The sequence below is a fragment of the Nakaseomyces bracarensis genome (genome assembly GCF_045282275.1).
Source record: "Nakaseomyces bracarensis strain CBM3 chromosome Unknown Scaff6_1, whole genome shotgun sequence".
Lineage (NCBI taxonomy): Eukaryota > Fungi > Ascomycota > Saccharomycetes > Saccharomycetales > Saccharomycetaceae > Nakaseomyces > Nakaseomyces bracarensis.
The window spans coordinates 293793-308380 of record NW_027263967.1 but is presented as its reverse complement, the minus strand read 5'-3'; the positions used below and the strand labels follow the sequence as shown (position 1 = coordinate 308380).

Genomic DNA, 14588 nt, shown 5'->3' with positions numbered 1-14588 from the left:
AATATTAAAGAAATTCTACGGGGGAGAAAGAAAAAAGGGAGTGAAGGGAGAAGACCAGTGTATAGTTATATATATAAGGGGTATATCTAGATGTATATATTTGTATTTATATGTATATGTATGTATATTTTGCAATTGGAATATATTAAGTTGATATAAGATAAAGAGAAGACTCAATTGTTGTTAAAAAGAAGTTACAAAAAAAAAAGTAGAGTGTTTATTTCTTTTGAATTACTGCTAAATAACAACTTAAAAATAAGGGGTAGGATAGAGACAAGAGAGACTTAAATATTACAATAAAAAAAGAAAAACAGAATGACACAGGTTGCGAAGAAAGATATATCTGGGAACATTATTGTGGTTTCGAATAGATTACCAGTTACTATTTCCAAGGATAACGATGGGAAGTATCAGTACAAGATGTCTTCTGGTGGTCTAGTTACTGCCTTACAAGGGTTGAAGAAGACCGCTACGTTTAAGTGGTATGGGTGGCCTGGTCTTGAGATTCCGGATGATGAGAAGGAGCAAGTGAAGAAGGATTTGCTCGAGAAGTTCAATGCGGTTCCTGTATTTTTGAGTGACGAGGTGGCTGATCTGCACTACAACGGGTTCAGTAACTCTATCTTGTGGCCTTTGTTCCACTACCACCCAGGTGAGATTAATTTCGATGAGAATGCGTGGTTGGCGTACAATGAGGCCAACAAGGCTTTCGCAGAGGTTATATTCGAGACCATGAGCGATGATGATCTAATTTGGGTACATGACTACCATCTGATGTTGCTGCCACAGATGCTGCAGGAGGAGATTACCAAGAGAAAGCTGCAGAACGTGAAGCTTGGTTGGTTCTTACACACACCTTTCCCATCTTCTGAGATCTACAGAATCCTGCCTGTGAGACAGGAGATTCTAAGAGGTGTCTTGAGTTGTGACCTGTTGGGTTTCCATACTTACGACTATGCTCGTCACTTCTTGTCCTCGGTGCAGAGGGTGCTGAACGTCAATACACTGCCTAACGGTGTCGAGTACCAAGGTAGATTCGTTAACGTAGGTGCATTCCCAATCGGTATCGATGTCTCTACCTTCCAAGACGGTCTGCTAAAGCAACAGGTTAAGGACAGAATAAAACAATTGAAAGAGACCTTCAAGGGACAAAAGATCATTATCGGTGTCGATAGACTGGATTACATCAAAGGTGTCCCTCAGAAACTACATGCTATGGAAGTGTTCTTGAGTGAACACCCAGAGTGGAGAGGTAAAGCCGTTCTTGTTCAAGTGGCCGTTCCAAGTAGAGGTGATGTCGAAGAATATCAGTATTTGAGATCTGTAGTCAATGAACTAGTCGGTAGAATCAACGGTCAATTCGGTACCGCTGAATTTGTTCCAATCCATTTCATGCACAAGAGTGTTCCATTTGAGGAATTGATTTCCTTGTATGCTGTCAGTGACGTATGTTTGGTGTCCTCTACCAGAGATGGTATGAACTTGGTGTCCTACGAGTACATTGCTTGTCAAGAAGAAACTAAAGGTACTCTAGTCTTGAGTGAATTCGCGGGTGCTGCGCAATCGTTGAATGGTGCCATTATTGTTAACCCATGGAACATTGACGAAATGTCTGATGCTCTAAATGAGGCCTTAACCCTTCCAGAGGTCAAAAGGGAAGCTAACTGGGAGAAATTGTTCAAGTACATTTCTAAATACACCTCTGCCTTCTGGGGTGAGAACTTCGTTCACGAGTTGTACAATACAACAGCAACCAGCACTTCAAAGATTTCTGAAGATAAGAAGCATTAAAAAGTTATTTGGATATAAGAATGGAAAAAACAATAAAAACAAATTTCCTATATTAATATTAGGAAAATGAAAAAAAAAGAAAAAAAAAACTAAAGAAACATATACTTTTGATGATGACATACTCTTTTTCTCTATTACCCATTACCGATTATTCTTCCTTTCTCTTTATAAATTCCTTACTGGAAAACATTTATGATATTCATAAAATAGTCACGAATTAAAAATAAAAGAAGACCCTTGATATAACTGTTATACTACTATTAATCTCACACTCTTCGTTAGAACCAGAAAAAAAATATATATATATACTAATAAAAAAAGAATAGAGGGGCATATTTTCCTTGCTATTGTGTATCTAAAGATAAAATGTACGTAGATAATCTTTATATAATAAAACAGAAGAAATAAATTTTATGATAAACAACTTTGTTTAACCAGTACTATCGAAACTAAACACCAATAAGAAACTAAAGCAATATTTAAAATATTTAATATCTTATAAAAGTTATCTCATACTATACGATGAGATTGATATGTTACTGTTACCCGGGTGGAGAGGGATCGTAAATCATGGTTCGTTTTTTTATTTTGGTGTGGATGATAGCCAGAAGGTATTGAAGTGGAGGCTCTCAACCATAAATTAGTAATGGCAATGCCCAATTGTGGACGGAGTGTATGTATTTTGTGATCTGTTTCCATATTCTTACATATCAGAACCTAAACAAGTTACGATTTAGAGTTAATTCCTAATTTGGTGGAGAAAACCGTATTGGAAAAGTGGTCATACATCGTGAATAGTACAGCGGATAGAAAGATTTTAAAAAAGTTTAAACTTAAGGATACCCATACTGGCTGTAGCTAAATTTTGATTTGATATCGAAGTCTATATTGTTACCAAGGCTTGATCAAGTTTTTAAGAATTAAAGTTCTGTCTGCATTACCGATCAAATAGAGTGGTGAGGGGAGAATATTTGGGGTAGTCAAGAAAAAGTGTTAATCACCAAGATTATATAATGGGTCAACTTTTATCACATCCGCTAACGGAGAAGACAATTGAGTACAATGACTACAAGCATACAAAACCGTTAGGTTCTGTTCCCAGATTTTACAACTGTGTCGGGTCAATGCAAGGGTATAGGTTATCACAAGAGGATGCTCATAAGATACAGAATGAAGATTCGATATTGAAGGTAAATTTCTTCAATCCATTCACTGGTAAACATGAAAAGATGTTTATATCGATGTTTGCTGTTTTCGATGGTCATGGGGGCGACTCTTGCTCGAAGTTCCTAAGCGGTACTTCAAATCCACAACTCAGGGCAGGCTTATCAAAATGGATAGTTTACAGTTTTGAGAATCACAGGTATGGAGCTAAAATGAAGAATGGAGATGGAAGACATAACAGCGGCAGTACTGTAGATAAGGATCATCCGGACATTGAGGATGTCAATAATAAAAAAGATATATATTGGAAGAATTATCATACCCTCGAAGGTCTTATATCGCAGATCATCAAAGATGCATTTATGAAACAGGATCAAGAACTGCATCAACATTTTGCGAATAGTGCATGTGGCTCTACTGCTGTAGTGGCCCTGATTATCAACGGCTCTATGCTTTATGTAGCTAACAGTGGTGATTCAAGGTGCATTTTATCATCAAAGTCAAAAGGTATAAAGACAATGTCATTCGATCACAAACCTCAACATATAGGTGAACTGATAAGAATAAACGACAGTGGTGGTACGGTTTCATTAGGCAGAGTGGGTGGTGTTCTGGCTCTAAGTAGGGCATTTAGCGACTTCCAATTTAAGCGGGGTGTTATTTATAAGTCTGGTAACGCGGTACGAGTAGCAGCGCTTAATGCAAACACTCAGGGTATACCGCCTCAAGAAGCCCAGGTAACGGTTGAGCCTGATGTGCTGATGCATAAGATAGACTACTCTAAAGATGAGTTCCTAGTTCTCGCCTGCGATGGTATATGGGATATATATAACAATACACGGCTTGTGCAATTTATCAAATATCATTTACTATTGGGAATGAAACTAGACGGTATATTGACAAAATTACTAGATCATGGTATCGCCCAAGCTAATAGCAGTACTGGTGTTGGTTTTGATAATATGACTGCTATTGTAGTAGTTCTAAATAGACCGGATGAATCTCTAAGTGATTGGATGACGAAAATGAAACTAAGGTTAGAGAGAGAGAAGGGACTTGCATGAATTTTATTTGCATTATTTGAACTTTTATACCTTAGCAGTGAAAAGGCTTCGATATGACATTATGATAAATGGTTTATCGCATATTTATGCCTTCCCTATCTAGTGATAGAAGCTATTGTTCATAGCATTTTATGGATATTAAGAGATATCGATGAACTGGTCTTTATTACACTTAACATAACGAAGTGTATTGCTATAAATATTTTTATATATTATTGTATTAAAAGTAATGACGATAAAAATACGTATGATTCATTTTATATATATACAAGGTAAATCATCAAAAGTACTATATAAATGCTTATCCTTACATTTTAAGAGGAACAATGTTTGAAAGGGTTTCTTTCACCTTTTAGAGATGTGTTTCTCTAGTATTTATCTTTAAGAATGTTTAATGTGCTCGTTATTTCTTATCTTTCTTCTTTTTCTGAACTAGTCTACCAGTCTTGATTTGTTTAGTGTTATCGTCCAATAATGATAGATAATCATCAACTCCAAATGCATCTTCCTCTGGTTCTGCCTCTTTGACCTTATTATCGGGTTGTGACTTCGATTCTGTTTTGGTTTCTTTTTTATCAATAGCGGACTCATCAATGACATCAGACTTTTCATCCATGGAAAATATAGAGCTATATTTTTGCTTGAATTTGTCTTTACTACCACCAGAATTAACATCCACAACAACCAAATCATCTCTGCTGGGATTCCACAGCGGGCTATTTCTTTGGTCTGAAATTAAACGAATTTCATCTTTAGGAAACTGAGATCTTCTGGTAATAACAGAGCCATCACTGAGTTCTACTTTAACTTTGAATTGGTGGTAAATGGCTGGCCTGGCTTTTCCTAGACGAATTTTCTTTAACGGTCTTCTAGGAAGCGATACTTTTGTAGCATTAGGATGACCCCCAGTAGACGCCAGTCTTTTCCAAATTGTAGACCTGAACATTTTTGTTTCAACTTTGGGTATGTTAGTTTATAACTCTTGAACTTTATCACAGTTGCTCTCTTAATTCCTTAATAACATGTGATTCGATTGTCTTCACTTCATATTCTCGCATTAACTTGCTTTAGCTCTTTCCTGAGTTTTTGAGTCGCATTTTCAGAAAACAGGATTCGTTACATATGATCATTTATAAGAAAGCATAGTGGAAAACAAGATGGGCTTGTAGCTAAAGTATATTAATACACTAAGTTATTTAATATTACAAACTGGATAAATTTACTAGACCCTCCAGTTGCTTGCTCAATTTCTTCGCGGTGTCAGGGTCACTTTGTCTGATCCGATCGATTACTTCTTTAAATGAAGCGTTCCTAATGTCAAAAGTATCTTCTTCTTCTTCCTCATCAGAAATATCCTTAGATTGACTGGTTTGGAGTTGTGAGTATGATTCAGATTCTTCATGTTCCCTTACTGTATCATCTTCCTCGCCAGCTTCGACACCATTGTCTTCCTCATCTTCCTCGCCAACGTTTTCATTGCTCTGTTCGCCGTCAGCCATATTGACATCACCATCATCATCTATACTGCCATCTTTCTGGGTCATCATTGACTCCTTGAAGAATAGCATACTCTTGTAGTACTTCAATTTATAGACATTGAAGTCATACTTACCTTGAACCATGCATCCCAGTTCATATTTCACAATTCTTCTGATTTTGGCTAAATCCAGTTCTGTGAACCAACCAGTAACCTCGTTTGGTTTACTTAGATACTCTACTTTTTCAAATACTTCGAGAATATTGGGTTCTTGTATAAGTAAATCAATTTGAAGCATTAGATACCACGGTATTCTTGAACCATCGAATTTAAACCTTGAATCGATCTCTCCAGGAGTGTCAGATTCAAATACCAAAGGTGGTGGTTTGGGTACATTCTTCCTCACCATAGGAGAAGACAGTAACCTTCTTTCGATCTTGAAATACTCAGTTTGATACTTAGCATATTCAGAGGAAGTTCTAGGATCGACCCCAAATTGGATATATGTATTTCTCCATGGACCCATAGTGAATCTATATGAAAGAAGAGCCAGAGCAATCTTTATAGTATGATGAATCCTTTTCGGCACTATACCATCCAGATGTCTTTTAACCCAAATGGGTCTCTCATTAAATTTCCCTCTTAGAATACTTATACACTCTTCCAAATATTCGTAGAATTTAGAATCTTTCTTGGTACCAGGATAGATTCCGTCTTTCTTCGCTTTTTCATAAGCTTCTTTTAACTCTTCTGCTGGGGAATCCGGCACCTTCACATCGTCGTTCATATCATGTACGAAAAGTTGGTAGTTTTTTATGTAAGAGCCCTTTACCTCATTAGTACCATTCTCTTTCTTGACTGCGAAGGGGTTACCTTTATACTTATAGAGGAGTGGATATCCTACCATTGATAGCCTTGGAGGTGGTGGTAATTGATAATCAGAGTTGGGTGATTTTACAGACCGATCTATTATCAAGTTATTGATATTCTCAAACGGCCTGCTATCATTATCTGGTACTGAATCTACAAATTGCTTGAAATTATCCCAATCCAACGACCCAAAACTTCTTTGAAACTCACGAGCAGCAGGTACGTTATCTAATGTTACTTGGAAATCCGACATCTCCCTAAATTTAACTGTGTTATTGATAATAGCGACAGGCTCAGCGCAATACTCATCGTCTTTTAGTGATTTCAATGCGGCCAATACGTTTCCGTTATTATTTTCCATTGTTCCCTTAGGCATAGAAATCTTCAACACTACAGAATCATCTCTAAATGGTACGCGTTTACCTATAATTGGGTGCTCATTAAAGAAGTCAGAATCATTTTTTGTACCTTGGTCTACCTCCTCTCCAATACGGTCCGCATCATCTTTCCATGACCCTTCATCCTCACTGTCGTCGTGTATTGTAGTATCTCTGGGAAGTTTATTCAAAAACAACTCTAACCCTTTCTCCGTAGCCACATTCGCAGCATTATTCGCACCATTGGTGGTGAACACGGCTTTTACTTTCTCGATACCACCACACATATCAATGGCTCTCACTATACTCTGCTGTTTCCTTGATATGTTTAAGGGAAACTCCACACTGGGTATTTGCGGCAGATCAAGCGTATGCTCTCTAACAGTATCATCCATCTTATAACTTTTTGTTTTTCTACCCTTGTTTAATACAGCCCCTAGCAATTGTGTAACTATTGAAAATGCAGTAATATTTATATAATAATCATATTTTTAAAGCCCCAATTGGTAGTGGTTATCCTCTACACACCTCCCTCCCCACTATGTAGTACCTTGTAATCCATTCACATCTTAATAGAGATCACCAAACTAAAAAACGATAGCCCAGACTTACCCGGCTCTATCATTATGTACTACAGCACGTGAATACCACGTGTATCCGTATATTATTTGTGATCAAGTAACACGAAGTAACAGCATGGCATTTTTAGTATTTAGTGATATAATTTCTTTTTTGTTGAGGAAGAAGAAAAGAGGGCCGTTCAAGGGAGCACATGGGTATCCTCCTTCCGTGCGGGTGTTTCTAAGCACACACTCAGTCTTTAGGTATGCCAATATAGAAAGCGTTCACTAAAAAGAGTAAGAAATAACGGTTAATACGGCCAGTTCTGTGCGAATATGGGAAATTAGAAGGGTAAAAAAAAAAAGATGTCTTAATTGGCTTACGGCTAATTGGCTAAAAACCAGTTTATTGGGCTAATCCCAAAATGCCATTGGGAAATGCCCTCGTTATATCAAATATACCACTATTTTATATTTGATATATATATTTTTTTTGTTGGGCATTGACGTTAGGTTCGACTCTCTCTCTCTCTCTCTTTCCCCCCCCCCCAGAATTTTATTTTGACTTTATTCCAGAATAAAGGGAATTCTTTGATTTATGGTTAAGGGGACTTATTATATATACTTTTAATATAAATATACTTTGTATTCTATCTTTGTATTCTAACCGATAAAAAAAAAAAAAAAAAGGTTTTAGTAGATATACTAAGTTAAAACCAATAACAAATAACTTATAACCAAGAAATCAAAAAAAACAAATATTAATAATAAACGATGAGCCCACCATTTTTCTCTGATGTTTTCAAGGGTGTGAATGACTTGTTCAACAAGGATTTCTACCATGGTACTCCAGCCTCTGTTGATTTGGAGACTGTTGCTAAGAACGGTGTTAAGTTCAATGTTAAGGCCAAGCAATTGGTTAAGGAAGGGCCATTGGCTGCCAATGTTGATGCTAAGTTTTTTGACAAGGCCACTGGTTTGACTTTGACTCAAGGCTGGTCTAACAGCAATGTTTTGACCACCAAGATTGAGTTGGCAGAATTGACCCCAGGTCTAAAGACTGAACTGCTGACCTCCTTGGTTCCAAACATCTCTAAGGCTGCCCTATTGAACTTGTCCTTTGTGCAGCCATTCTTCACCGCTAGAGGTAACTTCGACTTGTTGAAGGGCCCAAGCTTCATTGGTGACATGACTTTGGCTCACGAGTCCGGTGTTGTCGCTGGTGCTCAATTCGGTTACGACATCGCTGCTGGTTCTTTGTCCAAGTACGCCGTTGCCTTGGGTTACGGTGCTCAAGACTACCACTTGGGTTTGAACATCAACAACGACCAAGTCACCACTGCTACTTTCTTCCAGAACGTCTCCCAACAATTGCAAGTTGGTACTAGAGCTACTTTGAACCCAAGACAAACCATCTCTAACGTCAACATCGAGTTCGCTACCAAGTACTTACCAGACCCTAACTCCCAGGTTAAGGCTAGAATCTCTGATGCTGGTGTCGTCGGTCTATCCTACAAGCAAGTCTTGAGACCAGGTGTTATTTTGGGTGTCGGTACTTCATTCGATGCCTTGAAGTTGAGCGAGCCTGTCCACAAGCTAGGTTGGTCCTTGTCTTTCGCTCTTTAAAAGAGGAATTGAAATAAGAGGATAAGAAGGTTATTTTGTTTATTTTGTTGGCTTTAGCTCACTTATGATTATTCTTTCGCTACATAAAAAAAAATAAATCTTTTTTTATTATTATTATTACAAGGATATAACTCCCCTAAGTCTCCCCTTCCTATTATCAGAAAAGGTGTGTATGTAAATACTTCTATTTTTTTTGTCCTTATATCAAAAAAATTTAAATAAGAAAATAATTAAAAAAACACAATAACATATATTCCTATTCATATAGTATCCCTTCATTGTTTTAGTCTTTTAATTTTGATAATTAAATTGATATACCAATTCACGACTAATTTTATATTTTGGATCAGAAATATATCATAATGTATTCTATCGTCAACTTATCATTATTCAAAGATAGAAGAATTGAAGTAAATAAAAAAAAATTATTGAAATAAATTGAGCGCAAATGATTTATAATTAAGATATGGATTATTATTATTATTATTATTATTATTATTTTTTTTTTTGGTAAGAGAATGTGATGTCTAGACACCCTTAGATCTGGAGATCTTGATACCGATATTAAATTATTATTTATTTTTAATTGCTAACCAGCATCAAAGATGTTCACATAAGAGGAAATAAATCCTAATAAATAGATTATCACACTCCTTATCTAAGTCATATTCATAATTACAAAAGATAATGGATTTTCCCGCCAAGCTGGGTTTTATCAAAAAATTATATCTGAACCAGCATATCACATGACTTATATCGTAGTAAGATAGTTACTACATCGAGTAAATCCGATTCTTTCCCCCCCTCAATTACCCGTTTTGAAGAACAAAAAAGTTATTTTTGTGCTGGGTTTTATCAAGGGGGAAGAATAAAAACCAATAGGAAGGAAAATACAAAATGAGGCGGTGTTAAGACGTTTTGCTGTGTTTTAGTAATGTCTCAGCAAAAAAAAAAAGTCAGAACAATAAGATGAGACCCAGCAAAAAAAATATGTATCACTAAAAGAAAGACATTTTTCTACGGTTCTTTCACTGTGGAGTTATACGTCATTATCTGTGTGTAAGAAAAAGGTAGATCCATTTTTTATGTTCTCATTATTTCCTTTTCATTGTGACGTCTCAAATCTTTTCTCTGGCCTATTTTCTGGGAAAAATTTAGTAATCATCCTGAATACTACGAACACACACCTGTAGTAGAGAAAGGCAGTGCAGGGCTAATTTATTTTTTGTACGGCATATAGCCCGTATACGGGATTTTTTTATTTTTTAATTTTTTCTTAATATAAAGACGTTTTTGGGCTGGGCGCAGAAAGACACGTACCTCTTTCATAGTACCTCTTAACCGAAAGAGAGAGAGTAGGTGGAGGAAGGACATGAGAAAGAGAGAAACAAAATAAACGCGACACAGAGAAAAAACATACACTCAGAGCTGCCCTGAAACGATATTCCTTCCAAAGTAAGTAAGAACATCGTGAAGACAAAGCAAAGGGACAGAATTTCCCGTTTGTTTATTTACTTTTAAGAAATGTAAACAAAGCAAACCAAAAGAAAAAAACACACTCTCGATTGCAATGGGGGGAAGCAATAGAATTAAAGAAAAAAAAATATTATGAAAAGAAATATATAAGGAGTTGGAAAAGTTGATTTGTTCTTGTGATATATTTTTCATTCTTTGATCGATATACCTAACAGATTTTTCTTTTAGTCTTTTTTTATTTTTTTTTAATTTATTTTCTTCCTATAAATTATTTATTTGCCATTCAGTTTGGACACTTCTTATTTCTTATCTTTTAAATATTTTATTTTGTAAAAGTTCTTCTTTCTTCAAATAAAAGAAACCAAGCAAGAGACTAACTATCACAAAGCTACAAACCAAAACTAAAATCCAACTTTTTACTTTCCTTTAAAAAAACAAATTTTTTATTTGTACAATCCTTTAGCGATTAAAAAACTATTCCAACTATTTACACTCCTTTTTTTTCTATTATTTGAAAAACACTAGTTATTTTTTTACAATATACAAAAAATAACTTGAACTAAAATACTACAATAAAAAAAAAGTCTCTCATTTTTTAAGGTATGTTATCTTTCTATTTCCAACTTTTTTTACCACTTTTAACAAGCACAATCATTACTTTTCAATTCCAACAGTAAAAATAAACTAATAATTAAAAATTAAAATAAAAAGCAGGCAATAGATCGTTCCCAATTGTAAAATATTGTGGCTGCTCATTTTTTATTAACAATTACAATACGTCATTTTTATGAAAGAATATTTATTTTGTGATGAGATTTGATTACTATAGTAAAACACCTTTTCATGGCAAACTTCTCGACATTTCGCGTTTCAGAACACATTTCCTTTTTCGATCATGGCGTTTTCCCCTCATTAAAAAAACAACATTTCGCGTTTTATATTCTTTAACGAAGTCTGTTTACATATTTCCTTATCCGTATGGAATGTAAACAATAAACAAATAAATTTTTACTTTATTTTATTTTATTTTTTATTTTTGTTGAACAATAAAATATATGATTGGCGTGTGGTATCTTTTTATTTAGACCATTAATACTAACTTTTCTTTCTTTTTTTTTGTCATTTGTCCCTCGGTGCTAATAGTGGTGATGAATACGTATAATATATTTTTTATTATAATTTCGATTTTCCTTTAATTTTGCTCCTGTTACTCTCTTCTTCCCTTTTCGAGGTATCATGATTAAGGAGTTGTTGCTTGTTAGTTTTTATCAAAAAGTTTGAAGACTTTTTTATTTGCACTAAATGATTTCACCTCCTCGATAGAATATAGTGAGCATTATAATTAACTGTAAAGATGCTTCTATATTAGTACATTGTTATATTAAGTTCCAAAAGAGAAACAAAAATATTTCATCACAACGATACCCCAAATAAGATACCTCTACCAACAAGTCAGAAGATATAAATCGAAATTAGGAAATTGAAAACAATAAGATTTCAATATTATACGCTATTAACCAATAACAATAATAACCGTGACAAACATATAAAAAAAAGCAAGCTTTTTGATATAGTTAACGAATTTATTATTTCCTGAAATGAAGTTTTTGACTACTGCTGCTACTTTAGCTGCTGCTTCTTTGCTAAGCGCCTCTGTTATGGCCGCTGCCATGCCTGATTTGTCTGACTGCACTACTACTGCTCAAGGTTCCCACCACCACAAGAGAGCTGTTGCTGTCGAATACGTCTACGAAACTGTTATCGTCGACGGTGAAGGTCACACTCTAAATGCCCCAGCTGTTCAAAACGTTGACGTTGCCCCAGCTACCCAAACTGCCCAAGGTACTACTTCTACCTTGGCTCCAACCACTTCTGCTACCACTCAAGAACAAAAGGCTGCTTCCCCAACCACCTCTACTCTAGCTCCAGCTACCTCTACCGCTGCTGCTTCTACTGCTGCTGCTTCTACTGCTGCTGCTTCTACTGCTGCTGCCACTTCTGCTGCCACTTCTGGTTCTTCTTCATCCTCTTCATCCTCTGGTAGCATCTATGGTGATTTGGCTTCCTTCTCTGGTCCAACTGAAAAGTTCCAAGATGGTGTTATCCCATGTTCCCAATTCCCATCTGGTCAAGGTGTCATTCCAATCTCCTGGTTGGGTGAAAACGGCTGGTCTGGTGTTGAAAACGCTGACACTTCCACTGGCGGTGACTGTAAGGAAGGTGCTTACTGTTCTTACGCTTGTCAACCAGGTATGTCTAAGACCCAATGGCCATCTTCTCAACCAGCTGATGGTAGATCTGTTGGTGGTTTGCTATGTAAGAACGGTTACTTGTACCGTTCCAACACCGATGCTGACTACTTGTGTGAATGGGGTGTTAACTCTGCCGAAGTCACCTCTGAATTGAGCCAAGGCGTTGCTATCTGTAGAACTGACTACCCAGGTACTGAAAATATGGTTATCCCAACTTTCGTCGAAGCTGGTGCTACTTTGCCATTGACCGTTGTCGACCAAGACACCTACTACCAATGGCAAGGAATGAAGACCTCCGCTCAATACTACGTTAACAACGCTGGTGTTTCTGTTGAGGATGGTTGTGTCTGGGCTACTGCTGGTTCTGGTGTCGGTAACTGGGCCCCATTGAACTTCGGTGCTGGTGCCACTAACGGTATTACTTACTTGTCCCTAATTCCAAACCCAAACAACAAGACTCCATTGAACTTCAACGTCAAGATTGTTGCTGCTGATTCTAACTCTGTAGTCAACGGTGAATGTTCCTACGAGAATGGTGTCTACAGCGGTGGTGCTGACGGTTGTACTGTTGCCGTCAGATCTGGTAAGGCCAAGTTCGTTCTATACTGAAAGGATTAAAAAGAAACTGGAATATGAATAAAAAAGTGTTCTCACAAATTACAAATACAAATCTTCCTTGATTGCTCATTGTAATCGTCAGGATATTTTTTACTATTTTTATTCTATGCTTTTAATAATAATTTTAAACTTTTCTATTTGTGGATGCAAGCAGTTTCTGAATTTTCCTTTGGGAAACAGTTTCTAGTGCTAGGAGGAAAACAATTAAAAATGAAGTAGCTTACGAGTGATTTGTACAGCAAGATATTATTACTTATTATTTCATATGCGAAGTTACTACTATTCTATTCAAAAAAACATTTTATTTTTTTCTTTTCTTAACTTTATTTCCTCATTTTGTTTTTATTTTCCTTTTTTATTATTATTCTCTTTTATTTCATATCAATCATTTTCTGTGTTTTTTTATTTCTCTATTTTCTTTTTTTTTGGTCGCATCTTTAGATAAACTATAAGCCAGAATAAACAATTCTTTTTACTGCCCGTTATCTATACTTTTTTATTAAATAAAATTATATAATTTCTATATTAGTTTTATTAACCAGAAGAAAATAAATAACTAACGTATCATTTTCATTTCAAACGACATACACAACATCTATAACTATCTACAAACCCCGAATACTGGTTATCTAAAAAACCTATCTATGACTCACAAAATTATGTACTACATCCCGTTTTTGCTTAAATAAGATGATGTGGTTATTACTGTTCTCTTCCTTTCCTTAGTCCTTATAATAATAAAAAATATTAGCGCGCTTCCCTTATCTCTAAAATATTACCCTGATAAGTATTGATATTTGAAACCCTTACGGAACAAATCGCTAATTCGTTTCCGTTCTCTTCCTGTGTAGCACTACCCATTTTGTTACCTCGTTCCTTCAACTGGAACAACTGGCCCTATAAATGCAGTTCCTGTCTCGGAAAAACTCGCTCTCATAGGTGGAGAACAAAGGAACATTTTTCCGATGCCTTCCTGAATTTTTCCGCTACTCTCTCTACGTGGCAATCTACAAAGATCTACTTTTCCGGAACTCCCCGTCAATTGTTTCCTCCTTGTGCGGGCATTTTACTAGGGGTTTGTATACATACAGGAGTATAGGCAAAAAAACTGTATCTCGAGATCCCGGAACAACGCGGGATTACTAAATTTTATAACACAACTTAAAAAAAAATGTGCCCTCCCTGCAGACAATTCTTAAGGGAGTAAGGAATATTAACGGAAGATTGAGGAACAAAGCATCTAAAAAAAAAAGAAAGGAAATGTTAAAACAGGTACTAGATGTACAATTAACTTCTTTATCCCCCCCATTGAC

The 14588-nt window shown here is 35.9% G+C and overlaps 7 protein-coding genes across 7 annotated transcripts; 5 read left to right on the top strand and 2 right to left on the bottom strand.

Annotated features, from left to right (window-relative positions):
• Positions 1 to 315: 315 nt before the first annotated feature.
• On the top strand, positions 316 to 1791 carry TPS1 (alpha,alpha-trehalose-phosphate synthase (UDP-forming) TPS1; the record flags this gene model as incomplete). Its single annotated transcript, XM_071051520.1, has 1 exon — positions 316 to 1791. One exon carries the CDS (start codon positions 316 to 318, stop codon positions 1789 to 1791), a length of 1476 nt encoding a protein of 491 aa, XP_070907549.1.
• Positions 1792 to 2804: 1013 nt separating this feature from the next.
• Positions 2805 to 4019, top strand: PTC4 (type 2C protein phosphatase PTC4; the record flags this gene model as incomplete). The annotated part of the gene is made up of 1 exon (XM_071051519.1): positions 2805 to 4019. One exon carries the CDS (start codon positions 2805 to 2807, stop codon positions 4017 to 4019), a length of 1215 nt encoding a protein of 404 aa, XP_070907548.1.
• Positions 4020 to 4422: 403 nt separating this feature from the next.
• Positions 4423 to 4965, bottom strand: MRPL36 (mitochondrial 54S ribosomal protein bL31m; the record flags this gene model as incomplete). Its single annotated transcript, XM_071051518.1, has 1 exon — positions 4423 to 4965. One exon carries the CDS (start codon positions 4963 to 4965, stop codon positions 4423 to 4425), a length of 543 nt encoding a protein of 180 aa, XP_070907547.1.
• A 256-nt stretch (positions 4966 to 5221) lies between these two features.
• Positions 5222 to 7138, bottom strand: TFC1 (transcription factor TFIIIC subunit TFC1; the record flags this gene model as incomplete). Its single annotated transcript, XM_071051517.1, has 1 exon — positions 5222 to 7138. One exon carries the CDS (start codon positions 7136 to 7138, stop codon positions 5222 to 5224), a length of 1917 nt encoding a protein of 638 aa, XP_070907546.1.
• Positions 7139 to 8077: 939 nt separating this feature from the next.
• On the top strand, positions 8078 to 8929 carry POR1 (porin POR1; the record flags this gene model as incomplete). The annotated part of the gene is made up of 1 exon (XM_071051516.1): positions 8078 to 8929. The coding sequence occupies one exon, from the start codon at positions 8078 to 8080 to the stop codon at positions 8927 to 8929; it is 852 nt and encodes a 283-aa protein (XP_070907545.1).
• A 3074-nt stretch (positions 8930 to 12003) lies between these two features.
• Positions 12004 to 13266, top strand: SUN4 (putative glucosidase SUN4; the record flags this gene model as incomplete). Its single annotated transcript, XM_071051515.1, has 1 exon — positions 12004 to 13266. One exon carries the CDS (start codon positions 12004 to 12006, stop codon positions 13264 to 13266), a length of 1263 nt encoding a protein of 420 aa, XP_070907544.1.
• A 274-nt stretch (positions 13267 to 13540) lies between these two features.
• Positions 13541 to 13720, top strand: RNJ42_01349 (uncharacterized protein; the record flags this gene model as incomplete). Its single annotated transcript, XM_071051514.1, has 1 exon — positions 13541 to 13720. The coding sequence occupies one exon, from the start codon at positions 13541 to 13543 to the stop codon at positions 13718 to 13720; it is 180 nt and encodes a 59-aa protein (XP_070907543.1).
• Positions 13721 to 14588: the final 868 nt, after the last annotated feature.